General features: G+C 42.2%; 3 protein-coding genes across 11 annotated transcripts; all 3 read left to right on the forward strand.

The window, feature by feature from the left end:
* Nucleotides 1–2732, forward strand: LOC129845366 (B-cell CLL/lymphoma 6 member B protein-like). Of its 2 annotated transcripts, none has more exons than XM_055913261.1 (4): nt 1–464; nt 551–654; nt 763–826; nt 995–2732. In XM_055913261.1, the coding sequence occupies exons 1-4, from the start codon at nt 155–157 to the stop codon at nt 2086–2088; spliced, it is 1572 nt and encodes a 523-aa protein (XP_055769236.1). In that variant the 5' UTR covers nt 1–154; the 3' UTR covers nt 2089–2732. The 2 variants fall into 2 exon arrangements, with proteins under 2 accessions (XP_055769236.1, XP_055769237.1); XM_055913262.1 differs by having other exon boundaries at nt 377–464; nt 556–654.
* A 2787-nt stretch (nt 2733–5519) lies between these two features.
* Nucleotides 5520–26250, forward strand: LOC129845374 (zinc finger protein with KRAB and SCAN domains 1-like). 8 transcript variants are annotated; one of them, XM_055913286.1, is made up of 6 exons: nt 5520–6580; nt 6687–6790; nt 7217–7280; nt 7429–9612; nt 12352–12496; nt 14702–15494. In XM_055913286.1, exons 1-4 carry the CDS (start codon nt 6286–6288, stop codon nt 8520–8522), a joined length of 1557 nt encoding a protein of 518 aa, XP_055769261.1. In that variant the 5' UTR covers nt 5520–6285; the 3' UTR covers nt 8523–9612; nt 12352–12496; nt 14702–15494. The 8 variants fall into 8 exon arrangements, with proteins under 8 accessions (XP_055769261.1, XP_055769254.1, XP_055769255.1 ...); XM_055913279.1 differs by lacking the exon at nt 5520–6580 and having other exon boundaries at nt 6625–6790; nt 7429–9266; nt 9568–9612; XM_055913280.1 differs by lacking the exons at nt 5520–6580; nt 14702–15494 and adding an exon at nt 25668–26250 and having other exon boundaries at nt 6625–6790.
* On the forward strand, nt 19619–23977 carry LOC129845381 (B-cell CLL/lymphoma 6 member B protein-like). The gene is made up of 4 exons (XM_055913295.1): nt 19619–20049; nt 20221–20324; nt 20429–20492; nt 20671–23977. The coding sequence occupies exons 1-4, from the start codon at nt 19758–19760 to the stop codon at nt 21762–21764; spliced, it is 1554 nt and encodes a 517-aa protein (XP_055769270.1). The 5' UTR covers nt 19619–19757; the 3' UTR covers nt 21765–23977.
* Nucleotides 26251–27098: the final 848 nt, after the last annotated feature.

The raw sequence follows: 27098 nt of genomic DNA on the forward strand, positions 1-27098 counted from the left end.
AGGAAGTAGGTGACATCTTGTTTCCGGAACAAGAAGAGTTGTGTGAAGAAGCGTACGGTTTATGTTGGAAACCGTGTAACTTAGTCTTAAGACGTTGACTGAACAATGCAATGCAAATTACTTTAACGTAAGCGTTTAACATAGAGCCAATGAGATGTCTGATACTGTAGCCTTTCATGCTCAGCTAGCCTCCATCATTGAGGTTTTGGCGAATGCAGCCGTTGCCGAAATCTGCAAACTTGTAGATGACGGCCATGCCTCCTTACGGTTGGAAATTTCCCATAGCCAGAAAGAAATCGACAACCTGCGGAGGAAGCTGCTTTTGACAAAATTCCAGCATTCTCGACGGAGTGCAGAGAAATTGGGAGTCCTGCGACGCACAGTTCACCGACGCGTGGACACCGATAAGTTTACCCCGGCAAGAGAGAGCTTCGTAGAAAAGCCAACAGACAGACTTGGATATTGTAGGTTTTAACCTTATTTCAAAACGTTAAAATGAATGGGTCATGTGAAATATGTGACGTTTGAGCGTTGTTCTTTTCTGGTGCAGTGCAGAATTGTTTTGCCGACAGTGAAGGGAGCAACTTTACGCAGAATGTAGTCAACTGGAGAGACTCAGAACGCACAGCAACAGACCGGGATTGGGGCATGCAGGTCAGTTGTCATAGACATGGTCAAATGTATTTTATTTATTTTCTCAATTTTCTAATGGTGTTGGGAGTATTTTTCTAATAAAATGTTCCTGATAAATACAAAACACAGATGGCAGCTATGCAAGTGGCACCTCTTATCAAAATGGAGAACCATGGCACCAGTAGAACAGAAGGTATTTTTGTTAAACTTATCTAATCTATGAAATTCACACTTTGTTGCTTGACTAATCCTTCAATGTTTATTGCAGTATCTGATTTACTTCTTAGTCATAACCCATAACTAATAAGGCAAAGAAGAATCAGTCTCCACTAAAGGTCGCTGATGTTGTGCCCCATTTCAGAGATTGTCCAACTGGTCAGTGAGAGCAGTGAGAAGATCATTGTGGCAGAACCAGGTTCTTCGTCATCTACTGAAACCACAGACCCTCTGGACCAGCAGGACAACCGAGACAGAGCTCCAGACACCTCACTCAATATAGAACCTGAAAACCAGACCTTCCAGCATCCAGCGTCACAATACAACAGAGCAAGACAGGACCATCAGGTTGCTGAGGGTGTGACCTGGGAAACTGACCATCAACCCATAGAATACAGCCTGTCCCAATGGACAGAGAACCAAGAGACTGACAACCCAACTGTGAATGCTCCTCACAATGCAGGGCCAGACTCCAAGAGGCTGTCTGGACATCCAGAGAGGAGAGGGGTGTCTGGTAACTCTGGGGTCTGCATGTCTGCTCCAGGCTCTCTGGACTGGCTGCCTGATGTGGTGATGGTGGACTCAGTTCCCATTAAAGTAGAGGCAGATATGAGTTCAGAATGGAGCATAACTGGCCAAGAGGCGACATCTGGAGAGGTCTGTTCAGACGGCAGGCAGCTTGTGGACAACAGAGGAAGAGGGGGAATGGAGTCTGGACAGACAAAGTGTCCCCCTGACACTCAACATGCAGAACAAGGGACAACTGTAGGATCAAGGTCCAAGATGTCAGAATTCAATGGACTGTCCACCCGAAACAGATTTTCATCCCCAAGGGTTATTCTCCACCAGGTTCCCCAAAGAGGGAAGCCAGCCCACTCCCCGAATTTCAACAGAGGCTCCACTTCTTCACCAAAAGGCATAGAAAAGCAGCCGCAACAGCTAACGTCTCACTCGCCCAAGAGGCAGCTCCGGTGCAGCCTCTGTGGAAAGCCCTTCCACCAGCCGGCTCACCTGCGGAGTCACATGCGGGTCCATACGGGGGAGAAACCGTACGGCTGCAGCCACTGCACCAAGCGCTTCTCCCACAGCCACCAGCTGAAGATGCATGAGAGGGTGCACACCGGAGAGAAACCATTTCACTGTGTCTACTGCGGGAAGTCCTTCACCCAGTCCGGCAACATGAAGAAGCACCTCCTCGTCCACACTGGTGGCAGGCCACAGGACATTGGGCTGCCCTGAGTGTTCCAGGGTGAAGTTTCCCCTTGGTACAGATCTAGGATCAGCTTCCTCTCCCACAATCTTAACCTTTACCATTAGTAGAAAGAAATGCTAAACTGACCCAACATCAGTGTCTAGGGGCAATTTAACACTACTCTTCCTGGTGTAATGAAATGCAGGGCCAGTAGTTTTTCCTCAGAATGTGACCAGACTGGGGGGAAACTCCTGGTCCTAGTTGTAAGGGGAATGGCTCCACACTCATGGGTTTTCATATTTATTTATTTATTTATCCGTTATTTTACCAGGTAAGTTGACTGAGAACACATTCTCATTTGCAGCAACGACCTGGGGAATAGTTACAGGGGAGAGGAGGGGGATGAATGATCCAATATGAAAACTGAGTCGATGTGTTTTTAACAGTTTGATTGGTTTCCACATTGAACGGTTCTGGTGTGTAGTGGTTGTATTTTCAGTTTACTGGCTTGATGCTTGGTCCAGAGTGGATAGATAATGTATAAGTTATGAAGAAGACTCGATCCTGAGCTAGCCTGACGACTCACACTAAATTATTCAGCTGCTCTGTCGTTCACTACATACAGTCATTTGTGGTGATGAGGGGCACTATGGGTGTTGTACAAAATAAAGTCATCAGTGATTGGATCGTCTCTAACCAATTAAGAGTGTCCATGCCAATGACGAATTTTCAAACCATAGCTTTAATCACATGTTTTCTGACTCTGGCCCAACCCAATCGTTTTCTGGACCAATCAGATGGCCCTGAATGTGTTCGCATTCAGTAAAGGGTCGGTGAGGTACTCCAATCTGGACTCATTGCTCTCAAGAAACTGACGTCTGAGGGAGTGGCGTAGGGTTTGGCCAGAGCAAAGAGTTGGTAGCCAGGAAAATCCAGTAGTATCTGAAAGTAGAATCCAGTACATTGTGGTTACTGGTTTCTGTGAATGACTACATAAACCATTATATTCTTGCTGTGTGATTGCTATACTGCTATTGCAATGTAATTATTAGTGCGGTTTGCGAAGCACGAGACCCCACTTTAAATCTTCGTCATACTTTATATTATTATTATTTAAGCTAGAAACGCCATTCAAACTTTAAACGTGCAGAGCGGTCAGGACCAATGTGCTTGCATACAACTTTTTATAGCTTTTGTACTTTTTAAACTACTAAGCTTTTTGTCCCTTATTTACTTACATAGTTTTTATTCAACATTGTAAAGGTCCTATTGTGACATCATCAACTCCCAGACTTCCAACATCCATTCACGGTTAACAATGCAACTTTTGACGGAAATCCTTAACTTTGACCACATTTCCAGCACTTTAGATTAAAACCTATAGGGTATGACATTGAGGTCTACTTCTCTGGTATTTAAATCTGGAATCAGAACAGAATTATCTACTACCAATCAAAAAGTTACAGCTGTTTGTCTGAGTTTAGAGTGAAGAAAAGCAGCTAACTAAGGTCAGCTAACAGCTGTCATGTCTCGTAATTGAGGTGCCCAAACGAAGCCGTTGCTATGGATACCAATGCATTTTAATGGCAAAAAAAGTGTCATATGCCAAAATGGTAAAAAACAAAATCTACATTTACAGTATCTCCTCTTTCACTATTTAAATGATCAACTTCAAACCAACATTGATATGTTCAGACGGGCCCTACTTAGATTGTTTGTCAAAAGATTTGATACTATATATATACACAAAAAATTGGTAGAAATGAACATGGGTTTGAATGAGAACCATAGGAATACAGAGGTAGCTATTCAAAATGGTCTTGCTACATGACCAACTTTAAAACATTCAGGCTATCCTAACTTCACTCTTTAAGATCTTTATCAACTACAGATTTGCATAAAATAACTGCACCGTTCAAGCTGGAGACACCAAATCAGCTTTCACATGTTCAGGCTATCTTAAATTCAAATTATTGAACTTATATCAACCTCAAATGTATACATTAGCATATCAATCAAAAGTTACAGCTCTTTGTCAGAGTTTAGTGACAAAAAGTAGCTAACTAACGTCAGCTCTCATGTCTCATCATTGAGCCGTCTAAACGGAGCCAATGCCATAGATACTCAAGCAGAGGAGCGCATGGGGCAGCGCAGGAAGCAAGGGACAGACCGAGATCAGCTGTTGATACTAACAGGAAGTTACTGTGTTGAGCAATCGGGCGCTGGTAGGGCCTGAACGTCACCGGCATGGGTAGGGCTCGGCCTAAAATGTCATGCCTTTCTGCTTTTCTTTTCATTCAAACCTCTGACCACTTCCCCAACAGGTTAGACAGAAACTTAGTGTATGACGTCGTCCTCTACGTCACTGCTATTCAAGCTGAAATGGTGATCACTGTTAGCCTAAATAGTTTATTTATTAGATACAACTACAGCTAGCTATCAGTAGGTCTACATACAAACCTATTATACATAGTTCAACTACCACTAAAATACTTTTTAAAGATCTGTCATCACTAGATGTATCATCATATTTCCCTCCCCAAATAATAGCCTAAATGTTTCTAATTCCTTATGAGTTCCTCCCTTCCACCACAAGAGCAAGTCTATATTCAGAAAGCAAAAAGGTTGCAGAATCATTATTTATTTTCTCTCGTTTTATGACAGATCACAACCAGAAACAAGCATGTTAGCAAAGCTTGAATTAATGAATGGATATGCAGCAGGGGAAACGACAGGGCATCTGACTAAAGATGGACGGCATATTGCCAACAAGACAAGTCCAAAATAATATTTGAGTTTCTGACTTTGAACAGCAGACTTGTGAGTTTCCTACAATACTCTGTACTGTTTGATCATTATATCATCATTCAACAAAAATCTAACTTGATTTACACTGAATGTTTTACAAAAGTAAATCATGCATTTATTTATCTGAAACCTAAGCATGGATGATTGAGTTTCTTTGCTTTCCTTCGAGTGTTGTCCACATGATCCAGCCTTTTATTACCATCGTCTGACAGAAGATAGCTTTGTCTTTCTTCTTCCAGTTTTCACACTCACCTACTGTAGTTTAGACATTTTTGTGATCTAACTGCCACACAATCCAAAGAAATAAGGTTTATATAGTAGTCTATCAAAGTATTCAGACCAATTGTTTTGCTACATTTTAATTGTACTATTTGCTTTAAATAGTAAAGTGAAACTTGAACTTCTTCCACTACCACAAAAATACTTTAAAAGCTAAAGCAAGCCCCACAACATTACTTCATGTTAAGTTACCATCTAGTTAGCAGTGTTTGTATTTAGCGTCATTTATTGTAAAATCAAATCTCCTAAATGTTATTTACACTGAAAAAATATATGAACGCAACAATTTATAATATTTCACTGAGTTACAGTTCATATTACTGTATTTATTCACAGTCAACTGAAATAAATGCTTTAGGACCTAATCTATGGATTTCACAGCTGGTAATACAGATACGCATCTGTGGGTAACAATACCTTATATATATATATATATATATAAGGCTATATATATATATATATAGTTTTTTGTGCGTATGGAACATTTCTGGGATATTTTATTTCAGCACATGAAACATGGGACCAACACTTTACATGTAGTATTTATATTTTTGTTCGGTGTAGTTGTTTACCCATTACTCAGGACAATCTGAAATCCCATTGGCTATTTATTCATATTCTATATTCAGATATTTAAATATTTCTACTGTTACATTGTTCAGCTTTAGAGTGCATTCTCAGTGTGGTGCTTCAGTTAGTTTTGAGACTAGTAACCCTTAGCGTTTTCTATTGATTTACTTATTTTTAACTGAAGGGAATACATTTATTCCTTTTAAATTCAGGCTGTATGCGTATTCTGTATTTTATTTTACTTAATCATTATTATTTTTGGAGGTCAGTATTTTTTTGATTCACTTAATTGAAAGTCAAAGAAGGCTGATAAAACAACATTTGATTCATTTCAGTAGCGGCTACAATATGATACAGCATTAGGTGGCAATGTTGGATGTTCGAACCAACATATAACGTGTGTGTAACCAACATTTTATTTTGAAAAGCCAACCCTTGTTCTAAAAAAAGATCTAGGAAGTAGCGTAACAAAAACAAACGAGATGTGTATGATGTATACGGTATATGGTGTGAACTGTGTAGTCTGATGACTTTGACTGAATACTTAAATGCAAATTACTTTAACATAAGTGTTTAACATAAGGGACATGTACGATACTGTCGCCTTTCATGCTCAGCTAGCCTCCCTCATTGAGGTTTTGGCAAATGCAGCCGTTGCCGAAATCTGCAAACTTGTAGATGACGGCCATGCTGCCTTACGGTTGGAAATTTCCCATAATCAGAAAGAAATCGATAACCTGCGGAGGAAGCTGCTTTTAACAAAATTCCAGAATTCTCGACGGAGCGCAGAGAGATTTGGAGCCCTGCGACGCACAGTTCACAGGCGCGTGGACGGCGGTCATATTGGTCGGGGAAGAGGGAGCTTCGTAGGAAAGTCAACAGGCAGAGTTGGATATTGTGTTTTTTTTAAACCTTATTTAAACACGTTAAAAATAATTGGTAATGTATAATATATAACGGTTATGAAGGGATCTCTTTTCTGGTGCAGTGGAAAATCGTCTTGCCAACAGTGAAGGAGGCAACTTTATGCAGGATGTCACCAACTGGAGAGACGCAGGACTCACAGGGATAGACCAGGATGGGGGCATGCAGGTCAGTGGACATAGACACGGTAAAGTGTATAATTTATGTTTGCATATTTCAGGTGGTGGTGGGATTTTTATTTCACCAGGTAAATTGACTGAACACATTTTCATTTGCAGCAAGGACCTGGGGAATAGTTACAGGGGAGAGGAGGGGGAATGAATGAACCAATTGTAAGCTGGGGATGATTAGGTGGCCATGATGGTATGAGGGCCAGATTGGGAATTTAGTCATGACACCGGGGTTTACACCCCTACTCTTACAATAAGCGCCATGGGATCTTTAGTGACCACAGAGTCAGGACGGACACCCGTTTAACGGCCCATCCGAAAATGTGTTGGGTGGCGGAATGTCCCTAATCCATTGTTTTCTCATATTTAAAATGCTGTTGGGATATTTTTCTAATAAAATGTTCCTGATGTATACAAAACACAGATGGCAGACATGCAAGAGGCACCTCTTATCAAAATGGAGAACTTTCACACCAGCAGAACAGAAGGTATTTTATTAAATTTATCCAATTTACACTTTGTTGAGTAAAGCCTTTATTGTAGTATTTGATACACTTCTTAGTCATAAGCCATAACTAATGAGGCAAAGAAGAATTGGTCTCCACTACAGGAAGCTGATGTTGTGCCCCATTTCAGAGATTGTCCAACTGGTCAGTGAGAGCAGTGAGAAGATCATTGTGGCAGAACCAGGTTCTTCGTCGTCTACTGAAACCACAGACCTTCTGGACCAGCAGGGCAACAGACACAGAGCTCCAGACACCTCACTCGATATAGAACCTGAAAACCAGACCTTCCAGCATCCAGCATCACAATACAACAGAGCAAGACAGGACCATCAGGTTGCTGAGGGTGTGACCTGGGAAACTGACCATCACCCCATAGAATACAGCCTGTCCCAATGGACAGAGAACCAAGAGACTGACAACCGAACTGTGAATGCTCCTCACAATTCCGGGCCAGACTCCAAGAGGCTGTCTGGACATCCAGAGAGGAGAGGGGTGTCTGGTAACTCTGGGGTCTGCATGTCTGCTTCAGGCTCTCTGGACTGGCTGCCTGATGTGGTGATGGTGGACTCAGTTCCCATTAAAGTGGAGGCAGATATGAGTTCAGAATGGAGCATAACTGGCCAAGAGGCGACATCTGGAGAGGTCTGTTCAGACGGCAGGCAGCTTGTGGACAACAGAGGAAAAGGGGGAATGGAGTTTGGACAGACAAAGTGTCCCCCTGACACTCAACATGCAGAGCAAGGGACAACTGTAGGATCAAGGTCCAAGATGTCAGATTTCAATGGACTGTCCACCCTAAACAGCTTTTCATCCCCAAGGGTTACTCTCCACCAGGTTCCCCAAAGAGGGAAGCTAGCCCACTTCCCAAATTTCAACAGAGGCTCCACTTCTTCACCGAAAGGCATAGAAAAGCAGCCACAACAGCTGACGTCTCACTCCACCCAGAGGCAGCTCCGGTGCAGCCTCTGTGGAAAGCCCTTCCACCAGCCGGCTCACCTGCGGAGTCACATGCGGGTCCATACGGGGGAGAAACCGTACGGCTGCAGCCACTGCACCAAGCGCTTCTCCCACAGCCACCAGCTGAAGATGCATGAGAGGGTGCACACCGGAGAGAAACCGTTTCAATGTGTCTACTGCGGGAAGTGCTTCACCCAGTCCGGCCACATGAAGAAGCACCTCCTCGTACACACTGGTGGCAGGCTACAAGATGTTGTGCTGCCCTAAGTGGAGTTTTTCTTCACCACGTGACCAGACCAGGGAAAAACTGGTCTTCCCCCATAGTTCCTGTTCCCATGTGTCTAGTTCCTCTTCCACCCTAGTTGTAAGGGGAATGGCGCCACACTACTGGGGTTTTCATATGAACACTGGGTCCATGTGTTTTTAACAGTTTGGATAGTTACCACATTGAACGCTTCCCTCTGTGTGTAGTGGTTGTGTTTTCAGTTCAACTGGCTTGATGCTTGGTCCAGAGTGGACTGCTAATGTATATTATTAAAGCTGGAGATCTTAAACATTACATTTTAGTCAGTTAGCAGAAGCTCTTATCCATAGCAACTTAAGTGCAATAAGGGTTAAGTGCTTTGCTCAAGGCACATCAACAGATTTTTCAGCTTGGTTGGCTTTGCGATTTGAACCTGCAACTTTTCGGTTACTGGCTCAACGTTCTTAACCGCTAGGCTACCTACTGCTAGGCTACCTACTGCTAGGCTACATCCTTATGAATTTGTTACCAATTGTATTCATATCAAACAGTAGTTAAGTGTTCAGGAAGCACTGGACAGGTGCCTAGGCGAGCGAGGTCTGTTGGTGGTCGAGAGCTCGTTGCTCGTTTATGTTTTTACTTGGACGAACAGAGCCGGGGAGGAGGAGGAGGAAGGCGCAGGGTTCCCGCATGCCAGCACACTCCTGGGGCTGGAAATGGACCTGGCGACCCAGCAGTTGCAGGGAGAGAGAGTGCTGGCTGGAATGGTAGGCTGTCAATGGTTGTGATACAGGGTTTAATATGGTTGGATTTGTAGAGAGTAAAATCAAGCCATATTGATACCCTTCTACCCTTCCCCATCATATTCTGCCTAGGAAAACCCTTCTCTATTTACAGTTGCAATGAGTTTGAGTCCCAGAATTAGAATGAATAGAATTAGAACCCATTCAATTAGAATTCTCTGGTTTATTCCTTTCCATTCTGACTGTTTTGAGTAGGCTAGACAGGTTAGGATGTGCACCAGCATTGTAGACCCAAGCTACTCAATCACCTCTCATTTATTCCCAGAATCCCCAGAGGTACCATGGTCTGGGGAAACTTCATCTCCTGGAGGTAAGTAGATTTATCTCACATAGAACAACCAGAAAATCACTTTCCTGCTTTCCTAATGTCAGCATTTGAAACCGCTCACTTTGTTTTGGATTCTCCATACACGATTCTACTGAAAATAACGTTTAGATGACCATTCATTTAATACATATACTTATATAAGGATGATTCCTCACGAAACTAGGAACACATTTTTTTTTTTGTGAAATGTAATCTATTGAATGTTTCTTTGGAGGAAGGATTGTTGGGATATATTTGACATTTATCTTAAAGCATAATTGACAAGTATTTAATTTTAGTTGGAATATTTGTTGCAATGTTGTTGTTTTAGGTCTCTATGTTGTGTTGTCTCTTGTCGCAATGTGTTTTTTCCTATATTTATGTGTTATATATTTATTTTTTTAAATCCCAGCCCACGTCCCCGCGCGAGGTCTTTTGCCTTTTGGTAGACCGTCATTGTGAATAAGAATTTGTTCTTAACTGACCTGCCTAGTTAAATAAAATAAATACAAAAAATTGTGACATTTTGGCCTTACCAGGCCTCCTTTTAAGAGTAAATATTTCAGTTGTAGGTGCTACAAAGCAACATTTGGTGTCATATTCAACTTTACTGCTTGCTCTGTAATATGAGTAGTATTTTGATTGCAGTAACACATTTCTTACATTCTTTTTACACGCTTCAGCACTCGGCGGTCCTGTTCTGTGAGTTTGTGGGGCCTACCACTTCACAGCTGTTGTTGCTCCTAGATGGTTTCCACTTCGCAATAACTGCACTTAAGAGTTGAGCAGGGCCGAAATGCTGTTGAGCAGGGCCGAAATGCGGTTGAGCAGGGCCGAAATGCTGTTGAGCAGGGCCGAAATGCTGTTGAGCAGGGCCGAAATGTGATGAACTGACTTGTTGGAAAGGTGCTATTCTATGATGGTGCCACATTGAAAGTCACTGAGCTCTTCAGTAAGGCCATTCTTCTGCAACTGTGTCTATGGAGATTGCATGGCTGTGTGGTTAATTGTATACAAGGTTGTGGCTTAAATAGCCAAATACAATAATTTGAAGGGGTGTCCACATACCTTTGTGTATATATAGTGTATTATTTCCCGTGTTTATTATAAAGGCCTGGGGGAGTTGTGTAATTCAAATAAAACCAGAGAGGAAGAGGCGAATTTGTAAAACAAGACATTGCGAGATGCAGATTAACAAAACAGAGCACGCTTCTGCCTTCTGCTTCTCTCTCGTTCACGCTGGCCTGCCAACTGTCTCTTCGCTAATGAAGCTAGTGTGTGTTCAGTCTTTGGTCTGTTGCGTGTAGAAGATCCTAGCCAATTCATGGCACCGATTTCTACAGTCAGTCTTGCAGGCACGAGGTAGTCTACTCGAACTTTTTGTCTCATATGAAATTATAGTAGGCTTCCGGTAGCCTGTATCGATTACGCTTTTCAGACATAATGGAATGTGGCCCCTTCAAATCCCGTCGGCTACTGCATGTTTGTTTCTCTGTCTGTTAGGGTAGGTATTACACTACGATTTTTAAAATACCAACACGAAACTTTATCTGGTGATATGAACGGATATTTTATTTGTCTGTAAAGGAATGTCATTATGCCACTTCTGAAGCAGGACTAAGATCTATCACTATGCAACCAGAACTATCAATCAAATAATTGCTGCTTGCGCGCAGTCCACTCTCCTAAAAAAATGACTAACGTTTGTTAAATACCGTGATTTACCGAGACATGTTGTAGAAATAAAACGCATCTAGCTACCATACCATTAAAAAAAAACATATCAATCAGCGATGTTTATTGTTGTCTGGGGAAAAAATACAGTACATTTTACACCGGAGCAGAATTATACTGGCTGAAAAGGTACCGACCTGATGCGGCACTTTTTTTTTATTGTCTGAAAAGTTATCAGTTTTAGCTATCTGTAGCTGCGTTCTACGTCTGTAAAGGGTGGCTGTATATATAACTTAATTGCCCGGCCCTGGCGGTCATACATAGTTAATAGGACCCTTATTCTGCATTGTAAATTAACGTGTTATTTAAAAAAATATCGTGTCGTTTTAACGGAAAAACGATATAAAAAAATGTCCGTTTAAACATTATTAAGCAAAATTGTCCATTTGTCACATCCCTAATTCAAAGTATACTATTTTTTTATTGGGCTTATTTTTTACAATTATTGTCAAACGTACTTTACAGGCAAATCAAAGTTGTGGTAGTTTTACATTTATGTCCAATTTTATACAGATAAATTGGCAATGTAACCAATCACAGCCCTCCTTTTACGTCTATCATTGCACATCCTGCAAATCACTATTTTGAATCCAATTTCACATTCACTCTCTTGGAAATGCTTAAACATTTAATCATAAAAGCAGCAGAGATCCCACTCTGGATCTTTGGTATGCACTGACAAATTACATAATATGGTGTCTTGCAGGAGTCCTGGGTAAGCCAAATATTCCAACAATTCATATTCTTTTAAATTATTATTTAAGATACATGTCAACAATACTTCCTCCAAAGAACCCTTCTATGGATTAAATTGAGTGAAAATCCCCCAAAAAGGAATTTTGTGAGGAATCGCCCATAAATGTTTGACATGTAGCCTACCTAGTGACTACCTATCTTCTTTTTATATATTTATATATAAAACAACTGCTTTAGGGACCAATGACAAACATTTCATCAATATAGGCAGCTAAAACACTGAAAGCATTGAATTGATTCACTTGCTTGCAGCTTCTTCTGGAGTCACTGGTGTGGATCTTCCAGAATGTGTTGCGTGTGGACGGGAAGAGAGGCTACTGGAACCTGTCTCTGGTCTGCAGAACCTTACACACCATCTTGACAAATTAAAAAAATTAGGACATACTCCACAGGGAAGGTTCGTAACCACGATGACATACAGTGCCTTCGGAAGGTATTCAGACCCCTATAGACTTTTTCTACATTTTGTTAGGTTACATCCTTATTCTAAAATGGATTAAATATAAAAATGTCCTCAGCTATCTACACACAACATAGCAAAAAACAGGTTTTTACAAATGTTTGCTAATTTAATCAAAATAAATAACAAGTATTCAGACCCTTTGCTATGAGACTCGAAATTGAGCTCAGGTGCATCTTGTTTCCATTGATCATACTTGAGATGTTTCTACTACTTGATTGGAGTCCATCTGTGGTAAGTTCAATTGATTGGACATGATTTGGAAAGGCACCTGTCTGTATAAGGTCCCACAGTTGACAGTGCATGTCAGAGTAAAAACCAAGCCATGAGGTTGAAGGTATTGTCCCTAGATCTCAGAGACAGGATTGTGTCGAGGCACAGATCTGGGGAAGGGTACCAAAACATTTCTGCAGCATTGAAGGTCACCAAGAACACAGTGGCCTCATCATTCTTAAATGGAAGAAGTTTGGAACCACCAAGACTCTTTGTAAAGCTGACCGCCTGGGCCAAACTGAGCAATCGGGGGAGAAGGGTCTTGGCCAGGGAGGTGACCAAGAACCCGATGGGTTCCTCTGTGGAGATGGGAGAACCTCCCAGAAGGACAACCATCTCTGCAGCACTCCAATCAGAAGCTACTCCTCAGTAAAAGATGCATGACAGCGCACTTGGAGTTTGCCAAAAGGCACCTAAAGTCTCTCAGACCATGAGAAACAAGACTCTCTGGTCTGATGAAACCAAGATTGAACTCTTTGGCCTGAATGCCAAGTGTCACATTTGGAGGAAACCTGGCACCATCACTACAGTGAAGCATTTTGGTGGCAGTATCATGCTGTGAGGATGTTTTTCAGCGGCAGGGACTGGGAGACTAGGCAGGATCGAGGGAAAGCTGAATGGAGCAAAGTACAGAGAGGTCCTTGATGAAAACCAGCTCCAGAGCGTTCAGGACCTCAGACTGAGGGCGAAGGTTCACCTTCCTACCGGACAATGACCGTAAGCACACAGCCAAGACAACGCAGGATTTGCTTCAGGATACATCTCTGAATGTCCTTGTGGCCCAGCCAGAGCCCGTTCTTGAGCCTGATCGAACATCTCTGAAGAGACCTGAAAATAGCTGAGCAGCCACGCTCCCCATCCAACCTGACAGCGCTTGAGAGGATCTGCAGAGAAGAATGGGAGAAACTCCCCAAATACAGGTGTGCCAAGCTTCTAGCGTCATACCCAAGAAGACTCGAGGATGTAATCGCTGGTAAAGGTGCTTCAATCAAGTGCTGAGTAAAGGGTCTGAATACTTATTTCAGTTTACTTTATTTTATTTTATTAGAAACATTTCTAAAAACCTGTTTTGGTTTTGTCATTATGGGTTATTGTGTGTAGATTGACGGGGGGAAATTAATAATCAATATTTGAATAAGGCTGTAACCTAACAAAGTGGAGAAAGTCAAGGGGTCTGAATTCTTTCAGTCAAAAAAAAAAGCCTCAGCCTCAGTTTCAGACAATTGTTTTTCATTTTTTCTAAATTTTATCCCCTTTTCTCCCCAATTTTCGTGGTATCCAATTGCTAGTAATTACTATCTTGTCTCATAGCTACAACTCCCGTACGGGCTCGGGAGAGACGAAGGTCGAAAGCCACGCGTCCTCCGAAGCACAACCCAACCAAGCCGCACTGCTTCTTAACACAGCGCGCCTCCAACCCGGAAGCCAGCCGCACCAATGTGTCGGAGGAAACACCGTGCACCTGGCCCTCTTGGCTAGCACGCACTGCGCCCGGCCCGCCACAGGAGTCGCTGGAGCGCGATGAGACAAGGATATCCCTACCGGCCAAACCCTCCCTAACCCGGACGACGCTAGGCCAATTGTGCGTCGCCCCATGGACCTCCCGGTCGTGGCCGGCTGCGACAGAGCCTGGGCGCGATCCCAGAGACTGGTGGTTTTTCATTTTTTCAATGTCATTCAGTGCTCTGAGGAGAATTTCATGAATCATATTTTCCCCAAAAATCTTAAAGTCTTACAAATATCATTGTATGTCAAAACTGTGCGCAGACACCTCAGTGTCTGTGTCCCATAGACCTAAGATTCTTTACTTGTGCATTCATATTCCATGTATTCCATTCTGGTTTGTTCTGTTCTGTGTTTATTTTCCAGAGATCTGAACCTGAACCCCAGTCGTTACTGAAAGGAGAAGCCAGTACATTGTGGTTACAGGTTACAGTGAATGACGACATGAACCATTATATGCTCACTACATGCTTGCTGCGCTACTTACACCCATATTACCAATGTTATTATTACAAATGTTTATTTTTATTTACAATGTTGTAATTTATTGTAAAAACAAAAGGCAATGTTTAGCTATTACTCAGGACAATACGAAATCCCATTATCTATTTATCCATTCTATATCCAGATATTTAAATCTTTCTACTGTTACATTGTTCAGTGTTAGAGTGCGTTCTCAGTGTGGTGCGTCAGTTAGTTTTGAGACTACTAACCCTTAGCCTACTATTCAATTGACTTTAAATTGAAGGAATGTATTTATTCCCCTTAAATTCAGGTTGTATGCTGATTCTGTATTTTTCTACTTGATCCAAATAGTAAAATAATCATATTTGGAGGACAAAGTGTTTGTTTTAATTCACTTAATTGAAAGTCAAAAGGCTGATTTTTTTGTAACATTTGATTCCTTTCAGTCGCTACAATATGATACAGCAGCAGGTAGCAATGTTGGAACTAACATAAGTTGTGTGTGTAACCAATCTTTATTTTGAAATCTCACCTTTTATTTTGAAAAAATGATCCACTAAGACATTTTTGTTTCCGGAACAAAAATAAACAAAAAAGAGAACCTGCGAGAAGCTAGCCACAATAATGGTTAGCCACAATAGTGGAATTTACTGGTTGTCTTCAAAATAAAAGCTCCCAATTGACTGACTTCGAACGGATACAAGTGGATGCCTTGGGTGCGTATGTAAATTCAGAGCACAGAATAACTGAGTTTACTAACACGCGACACTAGTTGAATATGACGGGTGTCAGCAAAGCTTGACAAAAAACGTTATTCAATTGTTGCTAGCAGCACTGTTAGTCACTAATGCTCTAGATGACAACATGAAAACAGCCTAACTAGCTCTGCTCGGGTTAATAAAATGGTCAGAGTGAGGTGGTTTCTCATTTGTGTCTGGAAGTAGCTAGCAAACTAGCCATCTTTAGCCAGTTTGCTTCTGCGCTTGACTGCAGTTGTGAGGTCAGAAAGCTCGGATCAACCCTACTCCTCGGCCAGAAAGAAACCCTCTGAATTTACAAACGAACGATCTGACAACACTGAATGTGAAAACGGTTAGACCGCACTTTGACACACTGGAGGTAATTTACGAATGCACCCCTTATTTTGACTAGATAATGCTAAACAAGTTATTATTGAGAGTCACAAATCTATTTTATAAGAGAGCCCTGTATACATTATAATAAAACACACGTGTATAAAACTAATTCAGCACACAAAATAAACATATTTAATAATAGGTTGGAATGTTATATAAATTCAACAAAAGACAATTTTGTTATTTTGATACAAAAAAACAGTTAATTCCATTGTGGATGTATTAGACTAGAATTGCATTGGGGGCATACTTATATGCACTGTACAGCCTTACCTATGCATCTTGGGTCCATGAAATGGGTTATCAGCCTACTCAGTGACGCCAACAGATTACAATTCTGAAGAGTTTACACATATATTAGCATTGTAGCGCATATTGTGGGACTGAAATGAGCCACATTAAGCTCTAAGTAGGCTGATACCCCATTGCAATATGAACAGTACCTGTCACGTTTGGACACACCTACTCAGTCAAGGGTTCTTTATACACTGCTCAAAAAAATAAAGGGAACACTTAAACAACACAATGTAACTCCAAGTCAATCACACTTCTGTGAAATCAAACTGTCCACTTAGGAAGCAATACTGATTGACAATAAATTGCACATGCTGTTGTGCAAATGGAATAGACAACAGGTGGAAATTATAGGCAATTAGCAAGACACCCCCAATAAAGGAGTGGTTCTGCAGGTGGTGACCACCGACCACTTCTCAGTTCCTATGCTTCCTGGCTGATGTTTTGGTCACTTTTGAATGCTGGCGGTGCTTTCACTCTAGTGGTAGCATGAGACGGAGTCTACAACCCACACAAGTGGCTCAGGTAGTGCAGCTCATCCAGGATGGCACATCAATGCGAGCTGTGGCAAGAAGGTTTGCTGTGTCTGTCAGCGTAGTGTTCAGAGCATGGAGGCGCTACCAGGAGACAGGCCAGTACATCAGGAGACGTGGAGGAGGCCGTAGGAGGGCAACAACCCAGCAGCAGGACCGCTACCTCCGCCTTTGTGCAAGGAGGAGCACTGCCAGAGCAATGCAAAATTACCTCCAGCAGGCCACAAATGTGCATGTGTCTGCTCAAACGTTCAGAAACAGACTCCATGAGGGTGGTATGAGGGCCCGACGTCCACAGGTGGGGGTTGTGCTTACAGCCCAACACCGTACAGGACGTTTGGCATTTGCCAGAGAACACCAAGATTGGCAAATTCGCCACTGGCGCCCTGTGCTCTTCACAGATGAAAGCAGGTTCACACTGAGCACGTGACAGATGTGACAGAGTCTGGAGACACCGTGGAGAACGTTCTGCTGCCTGCAACATCCTCCAGCATGACCGGTTTGGTGGTGGGTCAGTCATGGTGTGGGGTGGCATTTCTTTGGGGGGCCGCACAGCCCTCCATGTGCTCGCCAGAGGTAGCCTGACTGCCATTAGGTACCGAGATGAGATCCTCAGACCCCTTGTGAGACCATATGCTGGTGCGGTTGGCCCTGGGTTCCTCCTAATGCAAGACAATGCTAGACCTCATGTGGCTGGAGTGTGTCAGCAGTTCCTGCAAGAGGAAGGCATTGATGCTATGGACTGGCCCGCCCGTTCCCCAGACCTGAATCCAATTGAGCACATCTGGGACATCATGTCTCGCTCCATCCACCAACGCCACGTTGCACCACAGACTGTCCAGGAGTTGGCGGATGCTTTAGTCCAGGTCTGGGAGGAGATGCCTCAGGAGACCATCCGCCACCTCATCAGGAGCATGCCCAGGCGTTGTAGGGAGGTCATACAGGCACGTGGAGGCCACACACAGTACTGAGCCTCATTTTGACTTGTTTTAAGGACATTACATCAAAGTTGGATCAGCCTGTAGTGTGGTTTTCCACTTTAATTTTGAGTGTGACTCCAAATCCAGACCTCCATGGGTTGATACATTTAATTTCCATTGATCATTTTTGTGTGATTTTGTTGTCAGCACAGTCAACTATGTAAAGAAAAAAGTATTTAATAAGAATATTTCATTCATTCATATCTAGGATGTGTTATTTTAGTGTTCCCTTTATTTTTTTGAGCAGTGTATTTTACTATTCTCTGAGTTGTAGAATAATAGTGAAGACATACTATGAAATAACAAAATGGAGTCATGTAGTAACCAAAAAAGTGTTAAACAAATCCAAAATATATTTTACATTCTTCAAAGTAGCCTTCCTTTCCCATGACAGCTTTGCACACGCTTTGCATTCTCAACCACCTTCACGAGGTAGTCACTTGGAATGCTTTTCAACTAACAGGTTTGCCTTGTTAAAAGTCCATTTGTGGAATTTCTTTCCATCTAAATGCATTTGATCCAATCAGTGGTGTTGTGACAAGGTAGGGGTGGTATACAGAAGATAGCCATATTTGGTAAAGATCAAGTCCATATTATGGCAAGCAAAGCTCAAATAAGCAAAGAGATATGATAGTCCATCATTACTTTAAGACATGAAGGTCAGTTAATCTGGAAAATTTCAAGAACTTTGAAAGTTTCTTCAAGTGTAGTTGTAAAACCATCAAGCACTATGATGAAACTGGCTCTCATGAGGACCGCAACAGGAAAGGAAGACCCAGAGTTACCTCTACTGCAGAGGATAAGTTCATTAGAGTTAACTGCACCTCAGATTGCAACCCAAATAAATGCTTCAGAGTTCAAGTAACAGACACATCTCAACATCAACTGTTCAGAGGAGACTGCATGAATCAGGCCTTCATGGTCGAATTGCTGCAAAGAAACCACTACTAAAGGACACCAATGAGAAGAAGAGACTTGCTTGGGCCAAGAAACGCAAGCATTGAACATTAGACCGGTGGAAATCTGTCCTTTGCTCTGATGAATCCAAATGTGAGATTGTGTTGGTGAACGGATGATCTCCGCATGTGTGGTTCCCACCGTGGGTCTGGTGACAGTCCGTGATTTTATTTAGAATTCAAGGCACACTTAACCAGCATGGCTACCACAGCATTCTGCAGTGGTACGCCATCCCATCTGGTTTGTGTTTAGTGGGACTAGATTTTTTTTTAACAGGACAATGACCCAAAACACCCCTCCAGGCTATGTAAGGGGTATTTGACCAAGGAGAGTGATGGAGTGCTGCATCAGATGACCTGGCCTCCACAATCACCCAACCTCAAACCAATTGAGATGTTTGGGGATGAGTTGGACCGCAGAGTGAAGGAAAAGCAGCCAACAAGTGCTCAGCATATGTGGGAACTCCTTCAAGACTGTTGGAAAAGCATTTCTTATGAAGCTGGTTGAGAGAATGCCAAGAGTGTGCAAAGCTGTCAAGGCAAAGTGTGGCTACTTGAAAAAATATAAAATTTGTTTAACACTTTTTGGGTTATTACATGATTCCATGTGTTATTTCATATTTTTATTGTCTAAACTATTATTCTACCATGTAGGAAATAGTACAAATGAAGAAAAACCCTTGAATGGGTAGGTGTGTCCAAACTTCTGAGTACGCCCCTAATGCAATTCTAAAGTATAATACATCCACAGTGCGATTTAAACAGATTGTAACTTTTTTGTATCAAATGAACTAGCTATTTCATCTTTAGCATTATCTAGTCCAAATATGTCATGATTACAATATGTGTATCCGTTTGAATCACTTCCAATGGAGGACATTTATTTTGAAGGCGAACAGCAAATTCCACTGTTGTGGAAAATCCTTATTGTGTCTAGCTCCACAGATAAAATATATTTATGTTTGAAGCATACCGTGTGAACTTTGAGGACGTTGATTGAACACTGCAATGCAAATTACTATAACATAAGTGTTTAAGTTAGACATAGTGCCAAGAACATGACCGATACCGTCGTCTTTCATGCTCAGCTAGCCTCCATCATTGAGGTTTTGGCGAATGCAGCCGTTGCCGAAATCTGCAAACTTGTAGATGACGGCCATGCTGCTTTACGTTTGGAAATTTCCCATAGTCAAAAAGAAATCGACAACCTGCGGAGGAAGCTGCTTTTGACAAAATACCAGAGTTCTCAACGGGGCACAGAGAAAATCGGAGCCATGCGACGCATAGTTCTCAGGCGCGACACCCATCGTGTTGCCCGAGCAAGAGAGAGCTTAGTAGGAAAGTCTTCAGGCAGACTTAGATATTGTAGTTTTTTAAAACCATATTTCAACACGTTAAAAATAATGGTCATGTAGAATATATTGGATATTGTAGTAAAAAACAAACATATTTCAACACGTTCAAAAGAATGGGTCATGTAGAATATGTAACGTTTATAAGAGTTTGTGTTTTCTGGTGCAGTGGAGGATTGTTTTGCCGACAGTGAAAGGGGCAATTTAACGCAGGATGTCACCAGCTGGAGAGATTCAGGACGCACAGCAACAGACCAGGATGGGAGCATGCAGGTCAGTTGTCATAGACACGGTCAAATATATGATTTGTTTTCTCATATTTCAAATGGTTTGGGAGATATGTTTCTAATAGATTGTTTCTGATGAATACAAAACAGATGGCAGATATGCAAGAGGCACCTCTTATCAAAATGGAGAACCTTGACACCAATAGAACGGAAGGTATTTTTGTGCAACTTATCAAATCTATGCAGTTTACACTTTATGTTAAGTAAAGACTTAAGTGTGTATTGCAGTATTGTATTACTTTCTTAGTCATTACCCATAACTATTAAACAAGGCAAAGAAGAATCAGTCTCCACGAAAGGACACTGATGTTCTTTACTCTGCCCCATTTCAGAGATTGTCCAACTGGTCAATGAGAGCAGTGAGAAGATCATTGTGGCAGAACCAGGTGCTTCATCATCTACTGAAATCACAGACCCTCTGGACCAGCAGGGCAACAGACACAGAGCTCCAGACACCTCACTCAATTTAGAACCTGAAAACCAGACGTTCCATCATCCAGCATCACAATACAACAGAGCAAGACAGGACCATCCGGTTGCTGAGGGTGTGACCTGGGAAACTGACCATCAACCCATATCATACAGCCTGTCCCAATGGACAGAGAACCAAGAGACTGACAACCCAACTGTGAATGCTCCTCACAATGCAGGGCCAGACTCCAAAAGGCTGTCTGGACATCCAGAGAGGAGAGGGGTGTCTGGTAACTCTGGGGTCTGCATGTCTGCTTCAGGCTCTCTGGACTGGCTGCCTGATGTGGTGATGGTGGACTCAGTTCCCATTAAAGTGGAGGCAGATATGAGTTCAGAATGGAGCCTAACTGGCCAAGAGGCGACATCTGGAGAGGTTTGTTCAGACAGCAGGCAGCTTGTGGACAACAGAGAAAGAGGGGGAATGGAGTCTGGTCAGACAAAGTGTCTCCCTGACACTCAACATGCAGAGCAAGGCACAACTGTAGGATCAAGGTCCAAGATGTCAGATTTCAACAGACTGCCCTCCCTAAACAGCTTTTCATCCCCAAGTGTTACTCTCCTCCAGGTTCCCCAAAGAGGGAAGCCAGCTCCCTTCCCAAATTTCAACATAAGCGCCACTTCTTCACCGAAAGGCATAGAAAAGCAGCCACAACAGCTGACGTCTCACTCCACCAAGAGGCAGCTCCGGTGCAGCCTCTGTGGAAAGCCCTTCCCTCAGCCGGCGCACCTGCAGAGGCACATGCGGGTCCATACGGGGGAGAAACCGTACGGCTGCAGCCACTGCACCAAGCGCTTCTCCCACAGACACCAGCTGAAGATGCATGAGAGGGTGCACACCGGAGAGAAACCATTTCACTGTGTCTACTGCGGGAAGTGCTTCACCCAGTCCGGCCACATGAAAAAGCATCTCCTCGTCCACACTGGCGGCAGGCCACAGGACGTTGTGCTGCACTGAGTGTTCCAGGGTGAAGTTCCGACTAGATACAGATCTAGGATCAGCTTCCTCTCCCCCAATCCTAACCTTTACCACTTGTGGGAAAAAATGCTAAACTGACCCAACATCAGCATCTAGGGGCAACTTCACACTTCTCCACCCGGCGTAATGCTAGGCAGTGCCAGGAGTTTTTCCTCACCACGTGACAAGACCAAGGAAAAACTCCTGGCCCTAGTTGTAAGGGGAATGGCTCCACACTACTGGGGTTTTCATATGAACACTGGGTCCATGTGTTTTTAACAGTTTGGATGTTTTCCACATTGAACATTACCCTCTGTGTGTAGGGGTTGTGTTTTCAGTTCAGCTGGCATGATGCTTGGTCCAGAGTGGATTGATAATGTAGAAGTTATTGCAGGTGAAGATTTTAAACATCCTTATATTGATGCAGTGGTGAACCAAAGAACAGCAATTAAGAATTCAGGAAGCTCTGGACAGGTGCCTGGGTGAGCAAAGCCTGTTGGTGGTCGAGAGCTCGTTGCTCGGTTCCTCTCTTATCTGAACACAGGAAAGAGGAGGAAGGTTTAGGGAAGAGGGCAATGGTGACCTCTTTTCTGTACATTGACATGGCAGAAGAGCAAAGCGACAGTTTCACGGACACCAACACAGTCCTGGCACTGTAAATGGACATGGCGACCTAGCTGGTGCAAGTAGAGAGAGTGCTGACTGGAATGGTAGGCTGTCAGGGGTTGGGTTTATTGAACTATCTTCATACCCCTTTACCCTCTTCATCATATTCAGCCTCGGGAAACATATGCCGGTTTTTGAGTCCCAGAATTAGAATGAATAGAATTCGAACCCATTCAATTCAATCAGAATTCTCTCTGGTTTATTCCTTTCCATTCTGACTGTTTTGAGCAGGCTTGACAGGTTAGGATGTGCACCATCACTGTAGACCTGGGGTCTTCAACCTTTCCTTGCCCAGGGATCCCCGCCCAGGCAAACCGGCCCACCAGGGATCCTCATCATATGTTAGCAAAACATTTTTCACATGTCTTATCATCAGGAGAATGGCAGGGAGAAGTTATCAACATTTTAAAATAAATATAATTTTGAACGAATTTTTACCTTCCCACATTATAATTGGAAAAGGAACTCATGATAAGGTCAACGTGACAATGGGTTAAGACTGTGTTAGCCTGTTGAGCTAAAGCCTAGGCATTGGTCCTGATCCCTGGTGGATGAGTCTTCAAGGGGGAGGTAAAATGAGGGTGAAGTCTAACAGGTGGTTTGGTGACCACGCTTATGTGATAAGTGACTTGTCACAAAAGCGGAGACCTGGGTTAAACTTAACACGTCTTCAGCCAGGTTGCTCATCACATGCATGGATCACCAAACCACGTCTGTTGCACTCTCATTAAATGGGTTGCACAGATCATTCTGTTTCTGTTTGCCACAGAAAGTGGTCTTGTGCAGGAGGCCTGATATGAACCCCAATCAGTTAAATTGGTGCCATGATCTCTGAGTATGAGGTCAAAGGGGGGTGAAATTTAACTCTCTTAATTTAACTCTCTTTTTAAGAGTAACCTTGCTGGAGACTTGAAGACTTGTGTTAGCTTCCTGAACTAATCCCTATGGGCTTTAGTTAAGTGGACTAACACAGTCTTGTGATATGCAGGAGACCTGGTTCTAACCCAGTCAGTCATAAGAGCAAGATTAAACAGGGAGTGGAAAGGCTGTGCTTAGAAGGGCTGTGACAGGGCAATGTTTACTTATGGGAGCCACTTTTTTGTGTCACTCCCTTCTAATGTAGCATGTGTTCATTATAGAGGGGAACCGAAGACATGTCTATATTTCAGGAATGGGGTCATAATAGTTTATAGCCAAAACGGTTCAAACGCTAGAGCCAAATTCATAGGAAGTAAATAAATTCAACATGCCACATCGGCTTCAGAAACCGCCAAAAGCTTGTTTACTACAGAGAGCGTTTGATTCTTTCTGTTCTTTACTTTTACTGGCTGGCAAAGTACCCGGATGTCTCTGGTTTTGAATCTGAATTTAGAGAGCTGAATTTAAAAACTAAATGTAAATGCATCTAAGAAGTTGAATATGACATTTTCATAAACTTGAAATTATTGTTTGTAAACTTGATAGACAATTAATGAAATATCTATCATATTGAAACTGAATATATAAATATCGAATTTGAATAGTCAATAAAAAAATATTTTACTGAATGCTGTATGTTCACTCAATTCAGATTTCAGGAAATGCAAGTTGAATTTATGAATTAAATGATTAATATCTGCATTACAAATTTAAAAAATATTAAATTCAATATCCGAATCCCAATTCAAAATGATAGAATTCAAATGATAATTTCTGTTGGCACTGAAATTGCTCCATACAGGGCACCCCTCAAACATTAAAGAATTAGAGCAGTTTGCTGCTGAAGAGTGTTCCAAATTTCCAGGATAAAGGTGCAGCAAGCTCATTGATGGCTACAAGAAGTTTTCATCTGCAGTTATCTTGGTCAAAGGCTGTGCAACCAAGTACTAGATCTGGGGTGCTAATAATTTGGTCCATGTCATTTGTCATTATTTTCTAAATAACAATTGTAAACGTACGTTTTTTGACGTACTTTTTACCTCTTTTTCTCCCCAATTTTGTGATATTCAATTGGTAGTTAGTCTTGTCCCATCGCTGTAACTCCCCTACGGACTCGGGAGAGGCGAAGTTCGAGAGCCATGCATCCCCTGAAACACAACCCTGCCAAGCCGCATTGCTTCTCGACACACTGCTCGCTGAACCCGGAAGCCAGATGCACCACTGTGTCAAACTTAAATTTACAAAAATACAATTTGTTCTGCAATGCTGAATATCCAAAAACAACGTGTGGTGAGAAAGACATTGAAATATTTAAATAGGCAGCTAAAACACTGGAACCATTGAATTGATGCACTTTCTTGCAGCTTCCTCTGGAGTCGCTGGTGTGGATTTTCCGGGACGTACTGCGTGTGGATGGGAAGAGAGGCTACTGGAACCTGTCTCTGGTCTGCAGAACTTTTCACAACATCTTGAGAAATTAAATCATCAGATAGTACTCCATAGGGAATCGACAACGACACAAGTCTACAAGCTTATGGGACACATGCAATTGTTTAGGAGAGTAACTCATTGATTCAATGTCATGCAGCGCTCTGAGAATAATTTCATAATTTATACCATACCTTTCCCCAAAAATCTTGCCAGATAAAGCAACGTCTCAAATCTCATTCCATGATTGATTGTTATATTATTGTAAACATCATTGTAAGTCAAAGCTGTGTGCAAACCGATGATTTATATAGTAGATGATTGAAATGGGGGCGCTGTTTTGAAGCCACCATGCCTCCATCTTGCCACTCCCCCACCGTTGTAAAAAAAAAATATATATTTTGGAAGTTTTAGATGTGAATTTATTTGTTTTTTGCCACATGTATTATATTACAGAACCTGAATGCATACTTTGAGTTAAACATAAATTAAATTATATTATATGAGTTAAATATAAAAATGAAAAAATTTAATTTTCTTTTATTAAAGTATTATTTTTTGAGATGAGTAAAGTTACGGTCCCCACTGCAACAACAAATATACTTAAATACATGTAATTTTGTCCTTGAAACATTTAATTGAAATACTTTAGAATTCCATTCATTCCTATGGAGGACTGCTCCTACTGGTGAGAGCCAATATGGCCGACCGGTGGCTTCAAAGCCTCTCAATGGCCAATACAAAGCATTTGCAATCCAGGGTTTATATACATCATTGGCGCAAACACCTAAAAAAAAGTGTGTGTCTCAAAGACTTTAGATTCTTTACTTGTGCATTCATATTCCATGTATTCCATTCTGGTTTGTCTGACAATCTGTGTTTCTTTTCCAGAGATCTGATCCTGAACCCCAGTAGTTACTGAAAGGAGAAGCCAGTGCTTACAGGTTACTGTGAAGGACAACATAAACCATTATATGCTCACTGCATGCTTGTTACTCTGCGTAGAACACTAAGTTGTTTAGCTATTACTCAGGACTATCTGAAATTCCTTTGGCTATTTATTTATTCTATATTCAGATATTTAAATATTTCTACTGTTACATTGTTCAGCGTTAGAGTGCATTCTCAGTGTGGTGCTTCAGTTAGTTTTGAGACTACTAACCCTTAGCCTACTATTTGATGTACTTTTAAGTGAATTATACTTTTTTAAATCAGGTTGTATGATGAGTCTGTATTGTTGTACTTGAACTAAATAGTAAATATGAATTTTCTGAGGTAAAGTTTGATTTAAATCATTATTTTAAAACATTTGATTCCTTTTAGCAGCTACAATATGATACAGCAGCAGGTGGCAATGTTGGAACTAACATAAGATGTGTGTAACCAACCTTTATTTTGAAAAACGATCCAGAAAGTAGATGACATTTGTTCCCTCGATGTGTTTCATGACGTGTGAAAACATGCGCAATGATGCCCCCAATCTGTGATTTAGTGCATTATTATTGGGCATAGTAAGCCACCTCAATAGCCTATTTGCAACCATTAGCAGTAAAAAGTATGTGGACACCTCTTCAAATTAGTGGATTCGGCTATTTCAGCCACACCCATTGCTGACAGGTGTATAAAATCGAGCACACAACCATGCAATCTCCATAGATAAACATTGGCAGTAGAATGGTCCGTACTGACTTGCCTAGTTAAATGAAGGTTAAATAAAAAGAGCTGAAGAGCTCAGTGACTTTCAACGTAGCACCGTCATAGGATGCCACCTTTCCAACAAGTCAGTTAGTCAAATGAATGCCCTGCTAGAGCTGCCCAGGTCATTAGAGAATTTGGCACTTCATCCAACCGGCCTCACAACCGCAGACCACGTGTAACCAAACCAGCCCAGGACCTCCACACACCGGCTCCTTCACCAGCAGGATCGTCTGAGATCAGCCACCCGAACAGCTGATGAAACTGTGGGTATCCACAACTGAAGAACTTCTGCACAAACTGTCTCAGGGAAGCTCATCTGCGTGCTCGTTGTCTTCACCAGGGGATTCACCTGATTGCAGTTCGGCATTGTAAACCGACTTCAGTGGAGCAAATGCTCACCTTTGATGGTCACTGGCACGCTGGAGAAGTGTGATTTTCACAGATCTATCCCGGGTTTCAACTGTACCGGGGAGATGGCAGAGTGTCCCATGGTGGCAGTGGGGTTATGGTAAGGGCAGGTATAATCTACAGACAATGAACACAATTGCATTTTATCGATGGCAATTTGAATGCGAAGAGATGCCGTGATGAGATCCTGAGGCCCAGTGTCTTGACATTCATCCG

This window comes from Salvelinus fontinalis, unplaced genomic scaffold, assembly GCF_029448725.1.
Source record: "Salvelinus fontinalis isolate EN_2023a unplaced genomic scaffold, ASM2944872v1 scaffold_0285, whole genome shotgun sequence".
NCBI classification, from domain to species: Eukaryota; Metazoa; Chordata; class Actinopteri; order Salmoniformes; family Salmonidae; genus Salvelinus; species Salvelinus fontinalis.

What these genes read in the sequence shown, in the direction of transcription:
- LOC129845366 (XM_055913261.1), top strand. Translation starts at nt 155, where the DNA reads ATGTCTGATACTGTAGCCTTTCATGCTCAGCTAGCCTCCATCATTGAG. An exon ending in ACCGGGATTGGGGCATGCAG is followed by an intron (nt 655 to 762) that starts GTCAGTTGTCAT and finishes TACAAAACACAG; the next exon opens with ATGGCAGCTATGCAAGTGGC. An exon ending in TGGCACCAGTAGAACAGAAG is followed by an intron (nt 827 to 994) that starts GTATTTTTGTTA and finishes GCCCCATTTCAG; the next exon opens with AGATTGTCCAACTGGTCAGT.
- LOC129845374 (XM_055913286.1), top strand. Translation starts at nt 6,286, where the DNA reads ATGTACGATACTGTCGCCTTTCATGCTCAGCTAGCCTCCCTCATTGAG. An exon ending in ACCAGGATGGGGGCATGCAG is followed by an intron (nt 6,791 to 7,216) that starts GTCAGTGGACAT and finishes TACAAAACACAG; the next exon opens with ATGGCAGACATGCAAGAGGC. An exon ending in TCACACCAGCAGAACAGAAG is followed by an intron (nt 7,281 to 7,428) that starts GTATTTTATTAA and finishes GCCCCATTTCAG; the next exon opens with AGATTGTCCAACTGGTCAGT.
- LOC129845381 (XM_055913295.1), top strand. Translation starts at nt 19,758, where the DNA reads ATGACCGATACCGTCGTCTTTCATGCTCAGCTAGCCTCCATCATTGAG. An exon ending in CTTAGTAGGAAAGTCTTCAG is followed by an intron (nt 20,050 to 20,220) that starts GCAGACTTAGAT and finishes TTTCTGGTGCAG; the next exon opens with TGGAGGATTGTTTTGCCGAC. An exon ending in TGACACCAATAGAACGGAAG is followed by an intron (nt 20,493 to 20,670) that starts GTATTTTTGTGC and finishes GCCCCATTTCAG; the next exon opens with AGATTGTCCAACTGGTCAAT.